This window comes from Girardinichthys multiradiatus, chromosome 10 (genome assembly GCF_021462225.1).
Source record: "Girardinichthys multiradiatus isolate DD_20200921_A chromosome 10, DD_fGirMul_XY1, whole genome shotgun sequence".
NCBI classification, from domain to species: domain Eukaryota; kingdom Metazoa; phylum Chordata; class Actinopteri; order Cyprinodontiformes; family Goodeidae; genus Girardinichthys; species Girardinichthys multiradiatus.
Window position 1 is genome coordinate 33,034,470 of NC_061803.1, and position 26,304 is coordinate 33,060,773.

At 41.1% G+C, this 26,304-nt stretch overlaps 1 protein-coding gene and 1 long non-coding RNA gene across 3 annotated transcripts in view; one reads left to right on the forward strand and one right to left on the reverse strand.

The window, feature by feature from the left end:
* Positions 1-23,718, reverse strand: part of grid1b (glutamate receptor, ionotropic, delta 1b) — a 705,375-nt gene extending 681,657 nt beyond the window's left edge. For both annotated transcript variants that reach the window (XM_047376999.1, XM_047376998.1), the window contains exon 1: positions 23,593-23,718. In XM_047376999.1, coding sequence (XP_047232955.1) covers positions 23,593-23,674 — 82 coding nt within the window. In that variant the 5' untranslated portion in view covers positions 23,675-23,718. The remainder of the gene's footprint in view (positions 1-23,592) is intronic.
* A 439-nt stretch (positions 23,719-24,157) lies between these two features.
* Positions 24,158-25,980, forward strand: LOC124875131. The gene is made up of 2 exons (XR_007039977.1): positions 24,158-24,293; positions 25,005-25,980. It is a non-coding gene; the product is annotated as an uncharacterized LOC124875131 (long non-coding RNA).
* Positions 25,981-26,304: the final 324 nt, after the last annotated feature.

Sequence of the window (26,304 nt, forward strand, 5' to 3'; positions counted from 1 at the left end):
TTATTAACGGTATTTTAAAGGTGTGTGTTTGATTCCGGTGCGAAGCTATCAGCCTCTTTTGTTAGCTTTAACTGCTAACAGGTAAGGACACGTGCTTGCTACTAAAGATCACCTACCCAGAAAGGTTGTTAGTTTTCAATTCAGTAAATAATGTGTTCCTAAACATTATTTTAATAAACTTGATAACTAAGTAAACATCATTAAGCCCCAATTATCCAAAAAGATTTGGCTCTTTTCCAAATAATTTCCTTAAATATTTTACCATTTTTTAAATAATAGTTCTTTAAATATTATTTCAATAAATAAAGGCAGCTAATGAGACACCATTGAGAATTGGTCATCCAGAAGGTTAAGATAATATTTTATCTGATCTTGCATTGTGGATGGTTGTCTAAACGTTTGCTGATTATTGCCTAAGTTGGTTCCAAGACTAACTTAACTTCACTTCCAGATTCTTCAAGATAATCCTTGGTTCTCAAACATGAATAACATTACATGGTAATGTTGCATCACTCTTTTGGTCATGGTTTTCAATCATCTTTAATCAACTTGTTTATATTGTACATAGCCCATTAGTCTCCCCTATTCTTTAATTCTGCTTGGTAGTTTAGTTGGATTGTTTTAGCATAGTAAAGAGTTTGTTGATTGAAATATGTTTGACTTTGAGTTGACGTATTTTTGTTAATAAATTCTTGTATTTTAGAAAATTGTGTGAATTCATTCCATGTGTGTGCAGTTTTGCTGTTCAATAATGTCAGAGCTTGGCTCACCCTTTTCGATTTTGTCCTAATACCTCCACCTTATTGGGCTGGTATTCACAGGACAACCCTTAACAGACCAAAATATTATTTGATAAAATATTAAAGTATTAATATTAAATATTAAATAATATATTCAGATTCATAGTCACAACACCTCTATACTCCAGATCAGTAACCTGATAAAACTCATTCTTTTATATAGGTGCAATCGCTGATGATCAGTTAATCAAGACATTTGATCTGCAGTATCTGCCTGCTACTCTCCTTTTAATTTCTCTGGAAGCAGAAAGAGAGCATTCTGTTAGTTCTTTTTTTTGGACAAAAACCTTTAGTACCTTTTCAGTAAATCAACCCTATTCGAAAAAATCTTTTTTTGTCTCATATTTCTTGTGTTTGAGTGAAAACACAGCTGGCTTCAGTTTATGAGATTATCAGTAGAACAGGGGGTCTCAAATGCCTCCTTAACATGCAGTAAAGTTCTACACAGCCCCACTAATGAGGTAATATTTGAGTCATGCGTGTTGAAACATTGCCATATCTAAAGGTTGCATTAACCCGGTCGTCAAGGACTTGAGTTAGAGACCCCTGCCCTAAAAGAATGGGATTTTTTTTTTTGCTCTACAAACCTTGAAATTACTTCTTTAGTACATGTGGTTGGTTTGCATAAACATACAGCACTCAGAAGAAATGGTGTCAAAAAATATCGCTTGGCATTTCCCGCACACAAATGCTCAAATCTCTAAGGTCAGATTATTTGTTTCTGAATGAGCTGAATAGCTAATCAAAGCTGCAGAAATGTGGAAATTCTTTTAATGTTGCCAAACCAACATGTGATTTGTGAGTCTGACCTTTTCCGCAAACATTTCTACATTACGTCCAAGGTGGGAACTTCACACTAGCCAGCAGCCAAAGGCAATTTATTTGCTACTGTTGCGAAAACACAATGCATTGGAGTTGTTGTGTTTATCAAGCCTCCTCCTTGCTCTGGCAGGTAATCAACCAACAGTACCTTTGTGTGCCGGAGCTCCAGCTGGCTGCAAAAACGGGGAGAGCAGCAGGTTTACTTGGAGATTTAGCAGCTTCTGAGACATGGGACTATAAACTCTGCACCTATTCATCTCTGAGAGGCTTTATGGCAGCTGGGACTCTCACCAGGTGGCAATATTCTCCGATATTATTACAGGTACCTGCTGCCACCTGTAGACACCAACACACAGGTTCTTATTTTTTAAAGTTCAGTACTAGAAGATGTTAAACATTGGATTTTGGATTTCTGCTTAATGATTATCATTATCTAATCACTTTTTGCAAAGTGTGTTGCTTGACAGTAACAGCAATAATCCGAAACTCATAATAATCATAATAACAATCTCCTCTACCTGATTACTTCTTGAAACGGTCAGAAGACTTATCTGACCTGGCATTCTCTACCTAAGAAAATAATAATTTCTAAAGTAAAACATGTTTCTCTAATTCTTTGATCACTTTGATTCTGACACATCGTCATGCCTTTAACACATCAGCTGCTGAATAGTTTTCTGTTGTTTTCAACAAGGTTTTAGGGTGTCTTACTGGTTTTAAAACTGAGGTGCTCCCCTCCAATTTTTATTTCTTAATGAGACCTCAGCTAAAGTCTGAACCTTGTTGAAAAAACATCACTCGTTCTGCCAGATGAGAGTGTAGGAAGGCTGAACAAAAGTGAAAAAAGGATAAATCCAAGTGTCTTTTATTATGTTAACAGAGAGTCTTTGTAAGTATCAGGACAGTGTCAAAGCTGAAAAAGCCATTTTTCTTCTGGTGTTATTGAGAATAATTCCCTCAATCCTTGGGTTCTTTTGTCCACATCAACTCTGATCTAAATATTGCATCTAAATTCCTGGAGAACTCTTTTGAAACCTGGGAAAAGTTCCACAGTTTTTTTAAATAATAAAACTCGAAACCTCACATAATTCAAACTGCACTTTTAAAAGGCTTCAACTCTTGCTGTTTTCAAATCTCTTCTTACAACACACTGGCTATAAATACAGCATGAGAGTTGACTCATAGCTTTATTTTCTCTGGCCAACGTCAGTTGTTATTACATGTGCTATATAAATTATTTTAGTTTTATTTGACTTATGTGTTTGCTGTGTTTGTCTATAGAGAGAACTGTAGTCTGCTGTAAAAATGGGCACAAATTATGTCATCCTACTGGGCCTGATGGCAATGTGCTTCTGCACGTATTTATTGCAATTTTCTTTGTTAATCTAGTGCAGCTTTAAAGCAAAATGCATGCGCAAAACAGTTGAAAACAGAAGATTGTACTGCCTCACAACTTACCTTCTAAGTTTTCAGCCAGTATCTTTTCCAGTGCTTTTCAAATATTGTCTAGGCACTACATTGTGAAATTATTGTTTTGTACTACTAATTCCCTACTTACTTGCAGTACTCATATTTGTTGTGTGGATATAATACATAGGTGAAACCAGGTAAAACCAGGTTTTTACAATGCACACTTAAAGAGACACATAACCTTTTTTTCTTGCTGTCTGACATTAAATTAACATTAAATATTTCCTTATTTAGGTCAATTAGGGTTACCAAAAATGTAATTATTTTGGTTTGCCAAATGCCTGAACCATGACAGAAAGACATAGGTTTGCTCCTACTATGCCTTTAAACAACTTGTGAAAACCCAAATGTCAATTTCATGGCTTTGTAAGATTCTGTTGGGTTGATTTGTGACATTTGACCTACAGGGGTTGGACAATGAAACTGAAACACCTGTCATTTTAGTGTGGGAGGTTTCATGGCTAAATTGGACCAGCCTGGTAGCCAGTCTTCATTGATTGCACATTGCACCAGTAAGAGCAGAGTGTGAAGGTTCAATCAGCAGGGTAAGAGCACAGTTTTCCTCAAAATATTGAAATGCACACAACATTATGGGTGACATACCAGAGTTCAAAAGAGGGTAATGTCAGCATACCACCAAGAAGGACGAACCACATCCAACAGGATTAACTGTGGACACAAGAGGAAGCTGCCTGAAAGGGATGTTCGGGTGCTAACCTGGATTGTATCCAAAAAACATAAAACCACGGCTGCCCGAATCATGGCAGAATTAAATGTGCACCTCAACTCTCCTGTTTCCACCAGAACTGTCCGCCGGGAGCTCCACAGGGTCAATATACACAGCTGCTTTGGCTGCTATAGCCAAACCTTTGGTCACTCATGCCAATGCCAAACGTCGGTTTCAATGGTGCAAGGAACGCAAATCTTGGGCTGTGAACAATGTGAAACATGTATTGTTCTCTGATGAGTCCACCTTTACTGTTTTCCCCACATCCGGGAGAGTTACGGTGTGGAGAAGCCCCAAAGAAGCGTACCACCCAGACTGTTACATGTCCAGAGTGAAGCATGGCGGTGGATCAGTGATGGTTTGGGCTGCCATATCATGGCATTCCCTTGGCCCAATACTTGTGCTAGATGGGCGCGTCACTGCCAAGGACTACCGAACCATTCTTGAGGACCATGTGCATCCAATGGTTCAAACATTGTATCCTGAAGGCGGTGCCGTGTATCAGGATGACAATGCACCAATACACACAGCAAGACTGGTGAAAGATTGGTTTGATGAACATGAAAGTGAAGTTGAACATCTCCCATGGCCTGCACAGTCACCAGATCTAAATATTATTGAGCCACTTTGGGGGGTTTTGGAGGAGCGAGTCAGGAAATGTTTTCCTCCACCAGTATCACGTAGTGACCTGGTCACTATCCTGCAAGAAGAATGGCTTAAAATCCCTCTGACCACTGTGCAGGACTTCTATATGTCATTCCCAAGACGAATTGATGCTATATTGGCCGCAAAAGGAGGCCCTACACCATACTTATAAATTATTGTAGTCTAAAACCAGGTGTTTCAGTTTCATTGTCTAACCCTTGTACATAGAGGCACATCTCTGGATATGTTTCAACACAGCAGCTCAAAGACACTGTTTCCTTGTGTAACATCCTGGGAAAATCAGCCAAGTGATTTGTGGATTTTCCCAAATTATTTTCATCCTTGGGTAAAATTTCCAGATGTCTCAAAGTTGTCACAGTTCTCCCATGGACATTAGCATGGTGTCAGCCATTACATTGTTCAGGAAGGGACCGGATTATCTGCCCCTTAATGCGTTTTGGTGTAAAATGTGTGTATAAATACCTTATGTTTTCTGTCTGAAGAAAGTAGAATATAATAATAATCACTACAGTAGGAGGAAAAAGGGGAGAACTGTCTGAGAACACCTTCCCAATTCTAAAGCATGGGGGTAGCGGCATAATGCTGTGGGGGTACTTTACCGCAGGATTGACCCGGGGGCACTTCACAAAATGAGAATCATGGAATCACGAGAAAAGTCAGTCAGGAACCTAAAGCTTGGGCACAAATGGATCTTTCCAATGGACAGCGACCTTAAGCATACCACCAAATTATTTAGAAAGTGGCTTAGAGACAACAAAGTCAGTGTTTTGGAATGGCCATCATAATGCCCTGATCTCAGTCCTACAGAAGATTTGACAACAGAGCTCAAAAGATGTGTTAACAATTTGTCCAACAAACATTACTCAGTAACACCAGTTCTTTCAGTAGGAACTCGCCATAGTATTAACTAACTATTGTAAGAAGCTCGTGGGAGGAAACCCACAAGGTTTGATACGAGTCTTAAAGTTTAACGAGCAATTCTACTAAATGTATGTAAACTTCTGAAAAAAAGAATAAGTAATTTTAGAAATTGTTTTCTCATTTGTCTGGGTTTTGGCAAAGGAAATTATTTTGGTTATCATAGCTAAACTAAAACAAAAACAAATTTGTCTAATTCAGTGTCTAACAGTGAGGAAAACAGGTAGAAAAAGTATATTTGTACCTTGTGTGTAAATATCTGGTTTCAAGTGTAAGTCATAAACTGACTCTTATAACGTGGAGAAGTTTGCTGCACAGGAGTAAATAAAACAAGCTACTGATTTTTGTCATGCAACACAGCTGCTTTCCTTTGAGCGTAAAGAACCACAGATCTGTAGCATGAAATCTTTTGGACTCCTCAGATGTTTCTTCATAAAGAAAATAATTTTATTCTTACTCAAATTATCCTAAAAAAACACAGACTTAAACTGAGCTCGGTGTTGATTTAATGCGAATTAAGACACCACCTTTTTCCAGTCAGAGTACAAAACGCATTGAAGAAAAAACAAGACTGCCATTTGTTATCCGGCAGCTTGCCACAGTGGGACTTCACCTTTAAGAACTGAAGAATTTGGAGGACGAGCTCGGCTTTGTTCCACCTTCTATCACTCGTCTGATTACTGTGGGCCCGTTAATCGACAAAAATGGACCATTTCTGCTCACACAGTCAATGCAATTATGTTTACTGGCCTTGGTCTTTTCATCGCCCTCATGCAGGGAAATCCATTCCTATTAGGTGCTTAATCATTGCTAATACAAGAGGTGTAATTTATCTTCAAAGCTGCCCATGTGGCAAATCGGTGGCGAGTAAAATCCACAGAGAATTAAAACCTATGTAGCAGACCTCTTGAGTAATATTACATGGAGGAACCTAGGTTGTTCCTTACATTGTTCAGATTTCCTTAAGCCTCTCTCTCAAGGAGGCTCAGTGAGCTGCATAATTTATTCCCCAAGCAAGAATTACAATGACTGAAATTAATGTAATTAAGTCTGGAGATCTGAGTACCATGGTGGGGTAAAGATTAAACCCCACCCACTTTTTGTTTTGTGATGATTTCCATATAAACGTTTTTTTTCTGATTTAGTAAATTGGCACCCCAAATACTGAATATGCAAAGTATAGGTATGGATTTATTGTCATGAAAAACAGTGATTAAATATGAAAAAAATACTTTCTGTCAGTTTCATTTTACATGAATTGAAGGGATGTAATAAGGTTTCTGTTATACCTGCTTGTGTTTTTGTTATATTACCTGGTCTAGTCCTTTTTCTGTCTCCCTGCACCCCGAGCCCACACCTGTTCTGTGTTTTCCCCTGATTGTCTGGTTACATTTGCCATTGGTTCAACTGCTGTTCAGTTTTTGTATTTAAGCCCGTTTGTTTCCTTTGTGGTTCCTTATGTTATGTGTATGTGCGATCTTGTGTGTTGGCTACCTTGTCGGTGTCCTGCCATGGATAGTAAACACTCATCTTACCTGAAAACCTCGAGCTTCTGGAGTTCTTCCATGCATATTGGTCCAAATAAAACCCTCTTTATGACAGAAGGAACAAGCCAACGGGACCAAGCAGGAGGAATGGTGAGGGAATTCAAGAGGGGTGAGATTCTGGTCATATTGTTTTCCCACCTTGCTACCTCTCCCAGCTCCCCATGGAAGAGGCTGGAGATAGCTGGCAGCCTCCAAGACTGGCTCAAGATGGAGAGGGATTTTTTTTCCTGATCCTCAGATTCACTACACCATTGAGGCCGAGCAACGAAGGGCCCTGGGAGAAATTGCCGCTTCAATGAGGAGGCCTCCTGCCCCCTCCTCCGCTCGCCTCTCCACTGACGCTGGAGGCAGCTTTCCAGCTCATGGTTTAGGTCCCGATCAGCTATTGCCACTGCTTCCGACTCCTAATCCTATTCCTGGCCCAGTTCCAGAGGGGTTCATGGATGAACCGCCTCCACACCCCCGATCCTGTTGCTAGTTCTGTTCCAGAGGGGTCCAAATGTTATGGAAATGTTTAGTGCCTTGCGTGATTTGCTATTTGATACTCTACGGGAACTGACAAAAGTATTAGAACCCCTCAGTGTTGTTCCATTGTTCTCTTATATAATCTTAGAGTAATGGTTTCTCAGCCTTCTGCTTGCAGTTGTGTGAGATAATATGTATGCCACACTGTTAAGACAACAGGTCTCATGAGAGTCACCTTGAAAACTGTTGTAGCTTATAAGGAGAACCTTTGCTTTGTCTAGGCAGAATGATTTGGCAGCACTGCTGAGTGCATCTCCAATGCTGTAAAAAATCCTTCTCTCTTGCAAGATTATAAAAAAGCTGATTCTAAATGACAATCATCGGTCTCTGTCTTGGTAAAAACAAATTTTTCTACAACACCGAGCTTCCCTCACACTCTGTTCCTGTCTGTGAGGGGCTCGTGAATGGACTGCCTCCACTTCCTGCTCCTGTTCCCAGTCCTGTCCTGGAGGGCTCCGAGGACGAACTTCCTCCATCCCTGTTTCCCGTTCCGGAGGAGTTCGTGGAGGACCACTTTCTGTTACTGTCCCTGAGGGGTTTGAGGACGCACCCTCTGCGCAAGCTGTGTCTTGGCGGCTCCGCCGCAGATCTCCACGGCCTCCTCGAGGGTCCCAGCGGTGTCCACACCTCGCCTCTGTGCTCCACTATGGGTTCTCCCGATCCCGCCGCTGTCTGTTAGATCACCAACTCCTACATCGCCGGCCTGCTGATCGCCTACCCCTACGTCGCCGGCGTGTTGATCGCCGGATCTGCCGGGGACGGCCTCCGGGCCAGCCACCTGAACTGCCATGGATAATAAAGACTCAACTTACCTGAAAACCTCAGGCTTCAGGAGTTCTTCCCTGCATATTGGTCCAACAAAAACCCTCTTTATGACAGTTTCTGCTTTTGAGTCACAATATATACATGCATTACATATAAAAGCACCACACCACATAATATGGTTTTAGTTTGCTCAAAGTTAGGATGGAGAGGATGAGGGTAGAGATGGATCAGAAGGTTCAGCTTCATCGGTTGATTAGAGGCCAGCAAGGAGGAGGATCAGAGTGGGGGCCCCATCTAGGTAGACAAATGACCTGGAAAACTGACCTCCCACATGGTCTCTCGGGAAGAAAGTAGAGATGAAGGAGAATTTGTGCAACCAATTGAGATAGGACTACAAACAAAATCAACTGGATCTGGGCTGCCCGGTGGAGAAGTGGTTGGTGTTGTTGCATCATGTCTAGAACATCCTTGGTTCTAATCATAGCCAGGGCCTGTCTATGTGAAGTTTGTATATTGTCCCTGTGAATCTGTGGATTTTCTCCAGGTATGCCTAAAATATGAATGTAAATACAAAATTGCTTCTGGTAAGACTGTACAGGTGCTGGGTTGTATGTCCTGTGTGTCTCTGTGATGGTGATGGACTAGTGGACAGTTCATGGTTTATCCCACCTTCTTTCTCACTGACCACAGAAGACTGGCACCAGCCCCCAGTAACCTAAGCAGGTATGGAAAATAAACTGCATCTCAAGTGAACTCTTTTAAAGAAGGATGAAGATTAAGAAAAAGGTGATGAAAAGGGATTGTAATGCAGAATGAGAGGGATGAGTGGGTTGAAAGAGATTTGCAAGAAGAATAAACGATATGTAAAAGTCATAAGGAGGGATGAAAAACAGTCTAAAAAAAGAGTCTTAAAAATGGATCTTAGACGAGTCAGATGAGTAGGATAAAAAGGTTTTTAAAAGGATGAGAAACATGTGTGGCATGAAAGTGGGTGTTAAAAAAGGATGAAGATGAGTAGAATGTAAAGGTGTTACAATGAGAGATGATTACGATGAGTGAGATAAGGAGTAATATAGAAGGTTGAAACAGATGGCCACAAAGAAGGTCCCTCAGAAGGGACTGGGGGAATAACAATAATGGAAGGGATCCAAAATGGGGTTTGTAATGATGGATGTGGAGGATGAGTGGATGGAACGGAGTTGTAAAGGATGAAAAACATGATTATAAAGAAGGAGTCTGAGGAAGAGAGTGTAGATGAGGAGCATGAGAACAAAACAAATAGGGTGGCTATGCAGCCTGAGACAACGTGTGCTGTATGGGTGAGCCAACTACAAGTAGTACTGCAGCATAATTAGAGGTGATGCTTTGAGTATGACCCTACTCCTGCACTCAAGATAACATATTAACTTCATTTATATGAGTGTAGAGCTGCTACACTGCTGACGGTTCTGGTCTTCTGGATATGATTAAAACCAAAGCAGAGGAACTGTTCAGACAGAGCACAGACATAAGCTCACATATTTCCATGATAAATACAAGAACTAAGATTCAGCAGAGCTTTTCCCTGTTTAATTAGTTTAATTAGACACAAACAAAAGAAGGGAAAAATGAGAGACAAAAAATGTAAGAAAACGGTGGCTCACTGGCAGGGTGCAAGTAGCAAAATCAGTCAAAATTAAAAAGAAAAACCATGCCAAACCCTTAATATATTTTACATAGTTCTTCTGTTTTTGTTTTTTAACACCTAAATGTTCCAGTTCATCAAACTAATTTCAATATCAGACAAAGAGTTAAGAATTAGAACCTGAGTAAATACAAAAAAGCAGCTGTCTAATCATGATTTCATTACTACCAAATAGCTGCCCAAACCAATGAATGTGAAAATGTAATTGTCTCCTAAACGTAACTGGTTGTGCCACTCTTCGTGGCAACAACTGCTTGCAATATTTGGAATACCTGGAAATGAAAAGGTGTTTGCCCTCTTCCTGATTTCTGTTTTTTGTGCATGTTTGTCAAACCTAATTGTTTCAGATCATCAAACAAAATTAAATATTAGTCAAAGACAGTTTTTAAATGAGGGTTTTAATTACTCGTACTCGTACTCGTACTCGTACTCGTCGTCTTCCGCTTTATCCAGGACCGGGTCGCAAGGGCAGCAGACTCAGCAGAGACGCCCAGACGTCCCTCTCCCCAGACATCTCCTCCAGCTCCTCTGGGGGGAGCCCAAGGCGTTCCCAGGCCAGCCGAGAGACAGAGTCCCTCTAGCGTGTCCTGGGCAGTCCTCTGGGCCTCCTCCCGGTGGGATGTACCTGAAACACCTCCTGAGGAAGGTGTCCAGGAGGCATCCGGTATAGATGCCCGAGCCACCTCAACTGGCTCTTCTCGATGTGGAGGAGCAGCGGCTCTACTCCGAGCCCCTTCCGGATGGCCGGGTTTTAATTATTAAGGGAGAAATAACTTGGATCATAGTACCTGCCAGACAAAGTGGGGTAGATTAAAACATCCTTAAAAGCTAGATATCATGCCGAGATCCAAAAAATTCAGGAACAAATGAGCAAGAAAGTAATTGAGATCCATCAGTCTGGAAAAGATTACAAAGCTATTTCTTAAGCTTTGGGAGTCCAGCGAACCACAGTGAGAGCTGTTATCCACAAATGGTGAAAACATAAACAGTGGTGAACCTTCCCAGGAGTGGCTAGCCAACCAAAATTACCCTAAGACCGCAGCGACGACTCATCCAAGAGGTCACAAAAGACCCCACAACAACATCCAAAGAACTGCAGGCCTCAGTTGCCTCACTTAAGGTCAATGTTCATGTCTCCACCATAAGAAAGAGACTGGGCAAAAATGGCCTGCATGGTTCCAAGATGAAAACCACTGCTGAGGAAAAAGAACATTAACGCTTGTCTCAATTTTTCCAAAAAACATCTTAATGATCTGCAAGACCTTTGGGAAAATACTGTGACAAAATCTGAACTTGTTTGAATGTGTGTGTCCCATTGCATTGGGCCACTCCAAAATCTTAATTTTGGAGTGGCCTATTCAAAGTGCTGACCTGAATCATATTGAGATGCTGTGGCATGACCTTAGACAGGCTGTACATGCTGGAAAACCCTCCAATGTGGCTAAATTACAACACTTTGAGAGGGCCAAAATTTCTCCACAGCGTCTTACAAGACTTATTGCAAGTTATCACAAATGCCTGAAGGAAGTTGTAGCTGCTAATGGTGGCCCAATCAGTTATTAGGTTTAGGAGGCAATCACTTTTAGGTTTAGGGGGCCATGTAGGGTTGGATTTTTTTCTCCCTCAATATTGAAGACCTTCAGTTAAAACCTGCATTTTTTGTTTACTTGTTGTCTTTAACTAATATTTAAATGTTGTTGATGATCTGAAACACTTAAGTCTGACAAACACTGAACAAAAGGACAACAGTAGGCAGCAAACACTATTTTACAACACTGTATATTAGTGTGAAAGATTTTTGACCCACTCAAAATCTAGGTGCATCAACTGCCCCTTCCCTCATTTAAGGTCAGAGTTCATGATTGAACAATAAGATTCAACTGGACAATAAATGGCTTCCATGGGAGAGATCCAAGGCTGAAACCACTGTTCACCAAACAGAACACAAAGACCCATCTCATATTTACCAAAAAGCATCTTGATGATCCGTAAGACTTGTGGGAAAATGTTCTGTGGGCTAATGAGATAAAAGTGGAAATTTTGGAAGTTTTGCTTTTCAGAAAAAGGACGTTATACCGGCAGTCAACCATGGTTTGGTTTGGATAGCTTTCTTCCCCTTAACAAATGAAATATAATTATTTTTAAAATACTTTTTTACACAACTGTATTCATAAACGTTCTGGCTGATTGGAAAGAGTAAAGAATGTGAAGAAATAGGTCTTCAGAACAAGTTGGAGGTTCTTACAGCTCCAGCTTTGTAGCTTCTACCAACTGACTGTAAAATATCAGGAAGAAAACTGTTTAAAAAGCATTGGTGACCCGCTGGTAGTAGATGGGTCCACAACAGCAGAGGCATCCCTGAGCTCATCAGACATGTCAGCTTTAATTGAGTTAAATGCGAGGCAGAGTATTGGTGTAATGTGACCTAAACACATATCTGCAATTTAGAGACACTTATCATGAAATCCTCCCGCTCAGATAGATGTCTTCTGAGGAGGGAAGGCTCCATTTAGCAGTTCTACCACAGATATGTTATAAGCTGCTGTCGGACGGTTGAGGTGTGTTATTGTGACAGATTAGCCTTCAGGTTCTCTGTGTTTTTAAACAGAATTATCCTGATCCTGTGCCAGAATGGGTTTAAAGTGAAATACAGTGAGGGTTTAAAATGCTGCCACGACTGAGCACAGCAACAATGATGAGATTTATAGCAGGAGGACTATTTTCATAATTAAACATCCAAAGAAGTGTTGCCTCGGCTTTGTGTCCTGCTGCAAAACACTAAGGAAGATTCTACAAACCAGTAGCGAAGTCTGTTTTCCTGTTTACACCAGGATACAATATGTTTCCCCGCTGTCGGACATTGCCAGCAGAAAGAGAGCTGTAAAAACTAAACACGAAGCTGAACTCCTTACTCGTTTATCCCACAAGATGCTGAGCTTCTCTTTCTCTTGAATGACTGCCAACTCATCACCTTCAGAGAGGTTATGTAAATGCAATGTGCATCTGCTGAAATTAGAGACATGATCAGCCAGACTGGCTGAAACAAATAGGATTCATCGCAGTCAGACGATAAATGACGGATATTAAGATCTATTGTCCCTCTGCAGCTGGGAGGTGCTGTTAAACTAACAAACTGTATCCTTTCATAAAATCTCAACATTGTAATTTCTTCAAGCTCCACTTGATGACACCATAGTAACCTAAAATATGTTAAACACAGAAAGCAGGGAAATTCCCCATGTAACCCCCAAAAAGAATCAAACGTCACAAAGTTTTTTGAACCAAGCATCTTTGTGATGGGAAACATGAAGCTAAAACACTTGTTCTGTCTCTTTGGAAACAGAAATTTAAAATGTCCTCCTGTTACAGCATCAGAAAGTAAATCAAGATGGATGACATCACCAGTTTGTGACCTTTCTATTCCATTGGTGAGCTCTGGGGCTGGCTCAAATAAAGTTGATGTCATTTAACATTGCCCCCAATAAATATTACATTTCTCCACACTCATGTATAGTTTTCTTTATAAAAAATGTATTCAAAATATCCCATAATGACAAATATTTTCTTAAAATGTAAATTTCTTTAAAGATTGTAATGATTCATATAACTACATATAAGTATCCACATCCTATGCTATAATATGTGCAGCTGATTTCATTCAGCTCCAAACATGATTTGGAACTCAACACACTCCCCTAAATAAGGTCTGACGGTTGACAGTGCGTTTCAGAGCAGAGACCAAGCAATGAAGAACAAAGGTGAGAATGTACCGGGTCTTCTGTGGAAATGTACAAAAAACCTTCAGAACCATTTAACATCCGGGAAGCAGCGTTTTCTAAGGTTTTTTGGAAATTGAAGACTTTCTGAACAATCAAACAAGAGAGGTTCTTCAAGAAAATCTGCAGCAGACTGAGTCAACAAATCATCTTTCAACAGAGTAACATGAAGCACATAGCCAAGATGGCAACTGAGTGGCTTGAGAAGCCATCTGTGAAAGTCTTTGAGTAACCCAGCCAGGGCACTGACTAAAGTCAAACTGAACATCTAAAAATGGTTCTCTACTGACAGTGCCAATCACCCATGACTGAGAGAGAGAAGATCTGCAGAGACGACAGCGTGCTAAACCTGTAAAGACATACTCAAGAAGATTTGAGTCTGTGATTGCTGCCCCGTGTGCTTCCAAAGAACATTTAGCCATGGAAGTGAATCCTATGAAGCACTGGATTGACAGTGCAAAATTCAGTTCAAAAGTCTCCAAGTCAAAGAGCTGTTGGGCCCTTACATCATGGGGTTGGGACCAGATCTAAGAGAAAAAGAAGATCTAATACAACAGAATCTGGAAAAATTGAAGGGGTGTGATGAATACTTTCAGGTGGTACTGTAATTCTTTGGTAAATCACAATCTTGAACTAGATAAAGGGACTCATGATACAAACAGTAAAGATTGTATTAATAATGAAAGTAAATCTTCATGAGTTTTTGTAGAGATTGTTGATAAAACACAGTGGACCAACACCAGCAGCTGACACGGCACCCCAGACCATCACTGACTGTGGGTACTTGACACTGGACTTCTGGCATTCTGGCATTTCCTTCTCCCCAGTCTTCCTCCAGACTCTGGCACCTTGATTTCCGAATGACATGCAGAATTTGCTTTCATCCGAAAAAAGTACTTTGGACCACTGAGCAACAGTCCAGTGCTGCTTCTCTGTAGCCCAGGGAAGGCGCTTCTGCCGCTGTTTCTGGTTCAAAAGTGGCTTGACCTGGGGAATGCGGCACCTGTAGCCCATTTCCTGCACACGCCTGTGCACGGTGGCTCTGGATGTTTCTACTCCAGACTCAGTCCACTGCTTCCGCAGGTCCCCCAAGGTCTGGAATCGGCCCTTCTCCACAATCTTCCTCAGGGTCCGGTCACCTCTTCTCGTTGTGCAGCGTTTTCTGCCACACTTTTTCCTTCCCACAGACTTCCCACTGAGGTGCCTTGATACAGCACTCTGGGAACAGCCTATTCGTTCAGACATTTCTTTGTGTGTCTTACCCTCTTGCTTGAGGGTGTCAATAGTGGCCTTCTGGACAGCAGTCAGGTCGGCAGTCTTACCCATGATTGGGGTTTTGAGTGATGAACCAGGCTGGGAGTTTTAAAGGCCTCAGGAATCTTTTGCAGGTGTTTAGAGTTAACTCGTTGATTCAGATGATTAGGTTCATAGCTCGTTTAGATACCCTTTTAATTATATGCTAATTTTGTGAGATAGGAATTTTGGGTTTTCATGAGCTGTATGCCAAAATCATCCGTATTAAGACAATAAAAGACATGAAATATTTCAGTTAGTGTGCAAGGAATCTAAAATATATGAATGTTAAATTTTCATCATGACATTATGGAAAATAATGAACTTTATCACAATATGCTAATATTTTGAGAAGGACCTGTAGCTGGGCTTGCTTTGTTTGTCCTGGCCAAACAAACCTTAAAACTCTGCATGGACATAATGGGAACTACAGCGACGAAAATGAAGGTACTTTGTTAACTTAGGCATTCTGTTTACAGATAGGAGCATCGTATCATAGCTTTATTGGGTGATATGACTAAAATAAAGTGACTGATGTTCATTCAGCTGGTGAAAAAAGAGCTTGTGGTTGAAGAAGAAATACAAGAATGATGAATTGTTATGATGGCAATTCAATTAGCTTTTTTGTATAAATTAGCTAATGAAATGTCATTCAGCATGAATATGGGATAATTGAAAGCTTTTGGGATTTACAGTTGCTTCAGCCAGATTTTTCTGTCTGAGATTAATTTAATCTTTAATTTTATTTTATTTTTTTATTTATCATAGAGGTATGAAGGCTTTTTCACTTACCTCAGCCTGCTAGATGCCTGAAACGAAAAGTGAAGCTGATGACATGGCCTTCTTGTGGAATAATGTGGTAATAATTATCTGACCACTTGGGGACACTCATACAGACTTAACATAGCTTACTGTGTCCAAGCCACTCTGACTTCACAGGTAAGCCTGAACCGCGATTCTGAGTATTTGTAGCTCAAATGAACAAGTGTCCAAAGGGACAATAATGTGCTGGTTTACACAATGTCTCCTCAGAGGAGGTGAATAGAATAACTAAAAAACTAAGGACAAAATAATTTCTCACCAGAATATTAATGCATGTTTTGTATGTCTGTTGTCCCTGAGAGATAAATTATCCACATTGGGAAAACAGCAGATTTCTCATCTCTTTATTTTTTGAAAAAACAAGCATTGTTGTTTTTCTTCTTCAGGCCACAGCTCATGTAAGCTGCATCTACAATAGAGGTTATGAACTTGGTCCATTCAGGTTCCATGTCGCCAACCTCCCTTGGGACATGAGAGAAATTGTCCATGAGATTTGGGTGTGTAAGATGTTACGCCACAGGTCTGATGATAATAACAACTATTTCTTGCTGGTACCGCTCAACCTCACAAAACAGCTCTGGCTTCTTAGCCATCGATGAGGTGACATTCCATGTCCCCAAAGCCAGGTTATCCTGCTAATAACCAGCAAGCTTAGGCTCTCACCTACCACCTAGCTTGCAGATCTATTTATCTACCTATATGTATCACCTTATGCTACTTTTTATCTACCTTTGTGTATGAAACTTTAAGTGAATCATCTTTTGTCAGTTGATAAAAGACTGTGTGAAACTCTGAGTTAAGGATGATGGTTTAATAGCCCAATTCCCTATAAGGAGCAAGGTTATTAATGTAGTGAACCAGTCAGTTAATCTATTCATCAGCATGCCATTTGTCCAATAAAATAAAGCCCAAATAAGTTCAAACCCACTGAGAAATTGTGTTATTATGATCTGTGGAATCTGATTTTACAGTCTAATGGTAGCATTGTCTTCTCAGAGATCACTTATACTCAGAGCAAACTGCAAAGGCTACATCACAGCTTCAGGGATAAAAACATATAAGAACCTGTTATTACTCAAAGCAGTTTCCATTCTCAGCCTGTTCCTCTTGCTCTGCCCACACAATCTGCATCTGCATGTTTGTCACTGTGAATTAGAAGGAGCGCTAACGTTGCTTCATGGAGTATTTTATTGCCTTTTTCGGGGTCAAACACTCAGCCCACAGAACCTGCTGCTGTTTCCATTTCAGCATCTGTGTATTTGTGCAGGTGGTGGAAGTAAATGCTGCTGCCGGACCCTCGCTGAGACGGTGCAGAAAGCCTTCTGCGTTCTTCACTAACCGGGTTAGTTTATCTTATTTAGTGGCGGGGCGAGAAAAGGCCGCAGCTGCTCATTTGCTTTGCCAAGCTTTAACAGATTGGATTCCTGCAGTTTTAGCTCACCTTTCCAAAACCAGCCATTGGATAAGCAGGCTCTCCGTCTGCTAGCCACTGCAGCAGCACCGTAAATCATCTCTCGTCAGCTGCCTGGCTCATGGGACCGGCTAATCTCTCCTCCTCTGGTTCTTCATAAAAAGTGACTTGTTATCCGCTCAGCCTGAGGGGCGTTTAGGGGACCTTTTGAGCTGGAAAACTGCCCAGGTGGGAAACCAAGAGCTACATGCTGAGTGTGACTGGTATCAGCTTCTGTACGTAGATAGCAACACTTTCACAACCTGGCAGTGCTCACATTGAATACCTTGGATCATCTGGGGTTCCTTTCTCTGAAATGAACGATTAAAATACAAATGAAAATGACTGCATGTTGTGTAAGAATGCGCCCTCACAGACCAGGCGCCATTGATTGACTTCCGGCTGCTCATTGTTTTGGTTTTACGATGCAGTTACAATAAAAATCACTCTTAACTCTCCAATTACCCCATTCCCAAGTCGGTCTTTCTTGGTGAGAAACAGCTAAACACAATCATATTCACAGGTTAACGTGATGCATTCAGTGGTTTTCAAAAGTATTCACACCATAGCAACCTTTTCACATTTTGTCACATTAGAACCACTAACTAAAATTGATTTTCTTGGGATTTCATATGACAGACCAACATAAGGGAAGTACATCATCATAAAGTGAATGAAAACTAATAAATTTTTCTTTTACATTTTTCTGAATGTTGTGGTGTACTTTTGTATTCAGTTCTCTTTACTCTGATACCTTCAAATAAAACAAGTCCGACTAAGTCACCTAATTAGTGAACAGAGTCCATCTGTGTATGATTAAATCTAATTATAAATCCATCTGTAAAGAATTGGGCTATAAAACAATATCTAAGCTTGAACATCCCATAGAGCTCTGTTCAATCCATCATCTAAGGATAAAAGACGACGGCACAATGCAAACCTTCCAAGACAACCTGCGTGAGCAGAATATTAATCAAATCAGTCAAGATGCCCACTGTACCTCTGGAGGAGCTTCAGAGATCCAAAGCACAGGTGGGAGGATCTATAATCAAAGAAACTATTAGTTGTTCCCTCCACAAATCTGGCCTTTTTGGAACAGTGACAAGAAGAAAGCAAATGTTAAAAAAGTGCTTAAGAAGTCCTGTTTGAAATCTGCCACAAGCAATTTAGAGAACACCGAAAACATGTGGAAGAAGAGGCTTTAGCCAAATCAGATAAAAAATGAATTTTTGGCCTACATGCAAGTTTGTGAAAGAAAACTAACACTGCTCCTCACCATGAACACACCATCCCAGTGGTTAAACATGGTGGTGGCAGTGTTGTAGAAAAATTTGTTTTTACCAAGACAGAGACCGATGATGCTGCAGAGTATGTAGTTGAAAAGAAAGCAAGGCACAACATTTTTCCATAACAGCAGCATCATGCCTGTCTTCAGTAGAAACAGGAAAAACTGGTCAGAGTTGGTTGGAAGATGGATGGAGCTAAATACAAGAACATCCTAGAAGAAAACCTGCTAATGGCTGCAAAAACAGTTGAGACTAAGGTGAAAGTTCACTTTCCAGCAGCACAACAACTCAGAGCTACAATGGAATAGCAAAGACCAAAGCCTATTTATGTGTTAGAATGGCCCAGTCAAAGTTCAGACATAAATTCAACTAAGACTCTGGTGGGACTTGAAAATTGACAGCCAAGATGAATGAACAAATATTTCTGCCTCTAAAATTGCAAAGCAGGTGAGACACCAATTAAAAAACTTGCCACTGAAACAGCAGTGAAAGGTGGTTCTACAAAGTATTAACTCAGAGCAGCTCATCAGGAACGCATGCTACAGTTTTTAGTCTTCTATTAGCCAAAAATGTTGCAAAGTCTTTTCTTCCCACTTTACAATTACTTATCCCAATAAAAGATTTAGATGTTTGTGGTTGTAGTAAGATAAAATGTAAAAACTTTTGCAAGGCTTTTATGGATCATAAAGAACCAAGCTTCACACCATTTGGTTGTTAAATCATCTACCTTTTCCAGCTCTGCACCAAGTTACAGCTTCATTTGAGGGCCAAAGCTGAGTGGCTGAGCTAATGCAGAGAAAATAATCACTTCACAGTAGAAATACTGCATTTGTTAATCTTATTGCAGTTTAACTATAGCAAACTGTAATAAAAAAAATCAAATTCTTTAATTAATTTAAGACAAAGTTTAGTAAAAGTCAGAGGTGGCTGGCCCTTCTGCCTTCATTTTAAAGTTTGATTTGAGTAAGATTTAATTTTTCTCCACTTTAATATCATTTATAATTTTAGGAGGGTTTTCTATTGGTAATTTTTATTTACCCCAATGTTTTAACTGTTTTTTTATTTGTTTTTACGTTCTCTGGACTTCTCTTGGAAGTAGGTGCATCGCGGTCAGAATCTGTTCAACCTTTAAATTAGACAGCAAAAACACCAGTGACACCAACACAAAGGCAGTTTACCTTATCAAGTCAAGGATTTGGTGGGAATCAATGGATTCTGTTGACATTTCATGCATGAAATGCTTTATCAAAGCTTTCTTTCTGTGTTTTCTGTGAGATCATTGAGGCAATGTAAGAAATGGTCTTTCTGATGTGCAGAGCTGGTGAGCTCCTGGCATGATGTTCTGAAACAAAGATTTTTCTACTCTGGAACAAACGGCATGCAGCTTGTTTTCTCCATCTGTGAGTGCTGGTGGGTTTGTCTGTTCACGTTGGACATCCAGCTGTGTGTCTGCTTCCATAGTCATCTCCACTGCTTCCTCTCTGGAAGGAGATGTTCTTTTAAACTTCCCAAATGTTTCTAATATTCTAAATGTCCCTAACTGACCACTTGATCTCTGAGTTTAAATAAAGGCAGATATTAACTCGAAACTGATTTGCTCCACTTTGCCGCTTTCTGATGTTCCTCAACCCCTCCTTTTCTTTCAAGGCACAAATAAAAACCACAGCAGCTGTTTTTACTGATTTTATGCACATTGAATCAAAGAACAGTGCGTATAACTAATTAGACAAAGCAGCTGCTGCCGCTGGGATCTGAACAGATATAATTTTGCTCTTGGACCCTGACCTTGCTGCATTGTGCACCAGTGTTGGACTTGAACAGCAGCAAATTGCATCTAGGGTTGACTGAAGGTCTAGTTCTCACATTTTACTGTGTATCAGCTCTTTTACTAATTGCTCCTCCTCCATCAGAACCTCACAGCCGACCTCCCCACCTGCCACTGATCCTCCACGGTGGACAGAGGAGACGAGGGGACAAACAAACCGGGAAACATCTCAGATGATCAGCAGCGTGGCTGGGCCAGACAGATGCTGGGGTGGGGGGTTTCAGAGCTGAGGCTGAAACACTGTCACATCTGATCTTAGTTCTGCTGCACTGCGTTGCCAGCAGAACCGGCTGTCAGGAGGCTGAATTAAACAACAGAGTCCCTGAACACAGCCGAGCAACCACAGTTCCTCTGCTCTGAGGATGAGGAGAAAAGCTTCAATATATTTTAAACTGCATGACCATGTTGCAGCACCCTTAATGTGGAAAATTAATTTTAGTTCCCTTTTAAATCAACAGAATCTATTAGACAATCCATAAGAAAACATTTCTAATAACCAGAAGCTGGATAATCATGTTGACTGAAATAAATTATGATCATCTGAGAAATAATCCAGCTGTAGCTGAATGGTTACAAATATATTCATGTTAAATTTTAAACCAAACAAAAATATCATCATATATTCAAACATTTTAGGAAATATAAAGACTGTAGACTTCAGATTCATGCAGCTGGATGTTTGGCTAGCTCCCGTTACAGTGACGTTTTGCTCACCAATGTTCCAAACTGGTTTTTATTATGAGGAGCTCCAGCAATCCACCTGCTCAGAATGAACAGGTAACAACAGCAACATTCTACAGTTTAAAGTGAAACTTTTGTTTGTGATTCAGTTCCTGTAAATTTGAGGTCTTTTTCCAAAAGCAGGGCCTGAACTTAAACATCTGCACATTATATATGTTGTGTGCAGCCATCCAAAGAAGCCAAATGTATCAGTATCAGATCTTCATTATCTCTCTTACTCTCTTAAATCATCTCAATCAGAGCAGCCTGTTGGTGTCAGGCTTTTGGTCTGTTGTATTTACTGTTCTGTGTTGGTAATAATCCCACATCGCTGTTCTATGTTGTTCCCACTGAATGCTGATTTTTCCCAGAGGGATACTGATGTCCTTCCATCTGTCCATGCAGATATCCGAGCCTGTCCCCAGACTTTCACGTTGTCCAGACGGGGATTGATCAAGAAAGAAAGAAAGAAAGAAAGAAAGAAAGAAAGAAAGAAAGAAAGAAAGAAAGAGGTCCTATGCTGAGCCACATTAAGGTTCTGTAAAGCCTTGATGAGAAAGTCCTTAGGGGTCAAAGGCCACCTATTGACTTAGTTACTGTTTAATGTCCCGGGTTTTCTGCAAAGCTTTTCTGAGCTCAGTATAGCAAATGTTAAAATGGTCAGATGAGAAAATCGTTCATTTTCTCCTTGTTCTGGTGAATTCAAGCAACTTGTCTTAATTTTGACAGTTAAGTTTAAGAGAAAACTGCATTAAGGTAAAAGGTAATAATATTTATTAGTCAACCTAAACTATTTTTGAATGTCATGACCAAAATAATGAGATGCTGAAAATAAGCAGCATGCTCCACAGAGTTTTTTCAACCTTATAGGGTGAGAAGCTCTGTTATCGGTGCAACTCAGAGAGCTGCTGCCCCTACGCATCGAAATGAGTCAGTTAAGGGGTTTAGGTTTCTGATTAGATGCCCCCTGGGTGCCTCCCTTTGGAGGTTTTCCAGGGAAGTCCCACTGGGAGGAAACCCTAGGGCAGATCCTCCTGGACATGGATGGATGGATGGATGGATGGATGGATGGATGGATGGATGGATGGATGGATGGATGTTTCTTGAAATTGATGGCAAATCAGCAAGAAAAATTAAAAATTGTGTAAGGTTTGCACAATAATCTGTTAAAAATATATATTCTCATTTCTGATCAAGGAAGAGGGGCCAAGCTTAATGCTGTGTTCACAAGCAACCTTGGGGAAAAAAAGTCTAATACTCACTGATCTGGGGACAAAAAGTTAAAATATACCATAAATGTTTTTCCTGCTTGAACACATGCAGTAGAAATTATTACATTGTCTTCATACTATGAATCTGTTAACATAACTGACTGCTCTTCTTAGTATGTGTGCATTTGGTGGTTTTCTCAAGCTGATCATGCCAGGAATGGGGCCTTGGCAGCTACAAACTGCTTTTACCTCAGGCCGGCTCTGTGTCTTCATCACCATCCAACACATGCAACACCAGGTATGTATTTGTAGTTTTGGGGCCTTGTAAACCTTACAGGGATGTCTCAGAGCTGATTTCTTTTTTTTTTTTTTTTTTTTCCTGATGGTGTGTTTTGATTAATCACTTAAAGAGGGATGTATATCCTTCTGCAGAATAAGTCTGCAGCCTTCCTCCTCCTCTTCCTCTCTGCTGGCTTCAGCACCCTGGCCCACTGCAGTGCTGCGACCGGCACGAAAGCTCTGGGTGCAGGACATCAGGGATCTGGATCATCTCTGAGGGGAATTATACCAGTTCATCGGAACAGTGCCCTCCTCCACCGCTTCCTCACTAAGCTCTCACCTTTTCAGTGAAACAGTGAGTGGACTGAAACAGCAGGAGTGATAAAAGGAAGAGCGAGAAACCGGCGCTGGCCGCCTCAGTGCCCGAACAGTCGCCGTTTGTCCCCTCTGTCATCGCTTCCTCTGCTATAGTTGATTAACATTTCACTCACGTCCAACTGAAAGTTCACGCTTATAGATGAGGGGAGGAGTTGGAGAGAGGGAGAGAGGGGAGGGGAGAGGATGGAAGGATAAAGTGAAACCCTTCTAAACACCCACGGAGGGCCGATCTGAAGGGTTTCTGAATAGATGGATGGATGGATGGATGGATGGATGGATGGATGGATGGATGGATGGATGGATGGATGGATGGATGGATGGATGGATGGCGCAACACTTTGCGGGGCGCTCCGTTACCACTCTGCGTGCGCCTGAGCCATGAATGCAACAGTTTCCTTTCTTCCTTCCTCTGTACAGCATCCTGGCACGGCTCGGAATGATAACCAGCTATCAGAGTAAGTCCCTTTTTGATCTTAACAATGCAGAGATGTTTGGAAACTAGCGCATGCAGCTCAGCCCTAACAGCAAAAACCACTTCACGTTCTGCTCCCGCTCAGCGCAGCCCGATTCTCTCTGCAGCCAAAACCCGCACAGCTGAACAGGAAATAAAGCCCTGGTGGTGTCTTACCGATGTGGATGATGGAGTCGGCGCCCACTGTGTTGCATTGCAATATCCACAGGGAATTAAATAATAATATCAGCAATTCCATCTCCAGTTCGAGCCCCAGAGGCGCATCCACGGATCCACCTCGCCGATTCTTGGGTTCTTCTCACTGATGAGCAAATCCAAAAATAAGCAGCGAAGTGTTGGAGGGAGTGATGAGCAGAAAACTAAATCCCACAGAAGAAACTGTTGGTCAGAGTCGAATGGAAGAAGAAGGATAAAAGAGAAAAAGAGAGAAGCTTTCAGAGCTCCAAAGACGAGCAAAGCCGGGGAGGTGAGAGGGGAAGAGGGGAAGGATAACAGGAGACACCGGGGGTTTGTTTCAGAGGTGAAGATCCGCCGGACGAGCAGCTCTGACTCTCTACCTCCGAGTCTGAGACATCACACACTGCAAACTGCGGAGGAGCAGGAGGAGGGACGTTCTCTCTCTCTCTGCCTGCCTTCCTCCTTTCTCTCCATCCTTCTTTTTCCTCTCGTCCGACCCACGTGACTGCAGAGCATCTATCTCCGGTGCTGGAAGCCGAAGCAGAGAAAAGAGAGGCGCGGGATGTAGATGTAAAGGGATGGTGGGATGGAGAGATAGAGGGGTGGATGGATGGGAGCCGGAGTGCAGCGTGGAGGAGGCGCAGAGGTTTTCTCGCCACGGGGTGATGCTCGCTCTTTCGGTAAGGTTTTTTGTGATCAAGAACCGGACTAAGACTTTTTAACGCCCAGAACCGGCAGTACCTTTAAGTATTTGTTGCTCAGGGGACAAAATCAGTGATTTTTTGCGCTGACACGAAGGTGTTGCATGTGTTGGATTTACTCATAGACGCGGTGCCCGTTCTTTTAGCTCTCATATTTGTGAGTGAATGTCCGAAACCTGATCTCTCTCAGGTTCATTTATCCCGTTACATTAAGATGACAGTGACGCTGCCAGCTTCTCTTTTACCTCCAAGCGGAGAGTTACAGTAGGAATGACCGCTTTTCTTCTGCCACATATGTGTGAAGCTGCGTTTCCCTACCAGCACCTTGGGAAGGTTTTCAGTTACGCGCCGCGAACGGACGAAATCCAGCCACTTTATCAGGCTTCGTGTTTCTGCCTGAGTCTTCATTCAGCACATATGACATTATCTTTGCTCCTCGTCAATATGAATACGAGGAAGCATAGCAGTTTTCTGCATTTCATGCGTCGCTTTGTGCGTAAAACTGTCTCAGAAGGAAGAAGAAATGGATGAGCGCAGATCGGAATGAATGGAGGAGTTTCTAGCAAGTCACCAGCAACAGCAAAGCTTGGCTGTGGTCAAACCCTGAAAGGTCATATTCTCTATAAAGTCAAGCCTCTGGCTGATTTTGTGCATGTGACGTCACTGACATGTCCCGTAATGTCATTCCAGGTGCTGAGCAGCATCCGTTCGTCTATTTGACTGTGGGTGCGGAACTGTTACCACGCAGCGTGGGGAGGGAGAGAAGAGAGGAATCAGAGAGTGCTACACCTGGTCTTACAATTAAAGGATATTTCTTGCGACTGAATAAGACTCAGAAATGTCTTTTAATTGTTTGACTACGTGTGGTTTGATTGCTAAGAGAAAGCTCTGCAGCTGCGTCCAGCTGATGCGGGTTTCAGCACCACCAGGGTCCGGACAGCTGCTCTGGATCTTCAGACTTCTGTGTCTTCATTTTAAAAACTGACATGATAATAAAAATTTAAAAAATAAAAAACTGGTCTTCCACATTCTTATCAAAAATACAAATATTTCTTGTAATTTAATAATAATGTGTTCTATGCGTTTTAAGTTGTACGTACAGTTTTGTGGTTATAAGTGATTTCTGTTCTTAGTCCTTTCTTTGTTTAGGTGACAGTGAGGCTGTGAAGTTGCACCTATGATGGCCAGATGTGTCCAAACATCTGTTTTTCACTTTGAATGAGCATCACCGCAAAATAAGCCTGTCAGAGTTCGACTCCTTGTCAGTTTGATCAACATTAACACACATTTAAAGTTTATAATTCTTAAAAAAAGAAACATCTCTCAACTGGAGATAAGTTTTTTTTAAATCCATAATCTGTAGGATTACTGTTTTTTATTCAGTGTGTTTTCAAAGCTTCCAAGAAACGTTAGAAAATTTGTTTTTTAAAATTTTCTCAAAGAATTTAACAAACAATCTTTATCACTGAGGATAACCTCTATGATCTACAGCCACCCTGAGCTTAAGCAATGATTCATTACAATATTCAGTGCAGCATTTATAGGTATTTTCTGAACTTTACTTGTAACTTTGTAACTACCACTCATGTAGGAACACTGTGATACCATGAGGAAAAGTAATCATTTGAATTTGTCCATTAAACCTTAAAAAAATCTTCTCATTATATGTCAGTTTTGTTTTGTGACAATAAAATCTTCTTGCTGATTGGAATATTACATATTTACATATAAGTTCAGATGTAACTTCAGGCCTTTCTCCTTTTTTTAATTTCTTGATAACAGTTTGGCGCTTTTTTCATAGGAGAAAATAACTAGTTTGAACATATTTGATAAGAAGGACCTAACCCAAAATCCAGCTGATAGACATTTAAATATTTACAGTTTAGAGTTTAAAGATGTCACACGTACAGTAAGACCCCACGGACAGAGTTAATAGGCCCCCACACCTTCACATCCACAACAAAGCTAATCTGAACTGAACTAGTCAGTT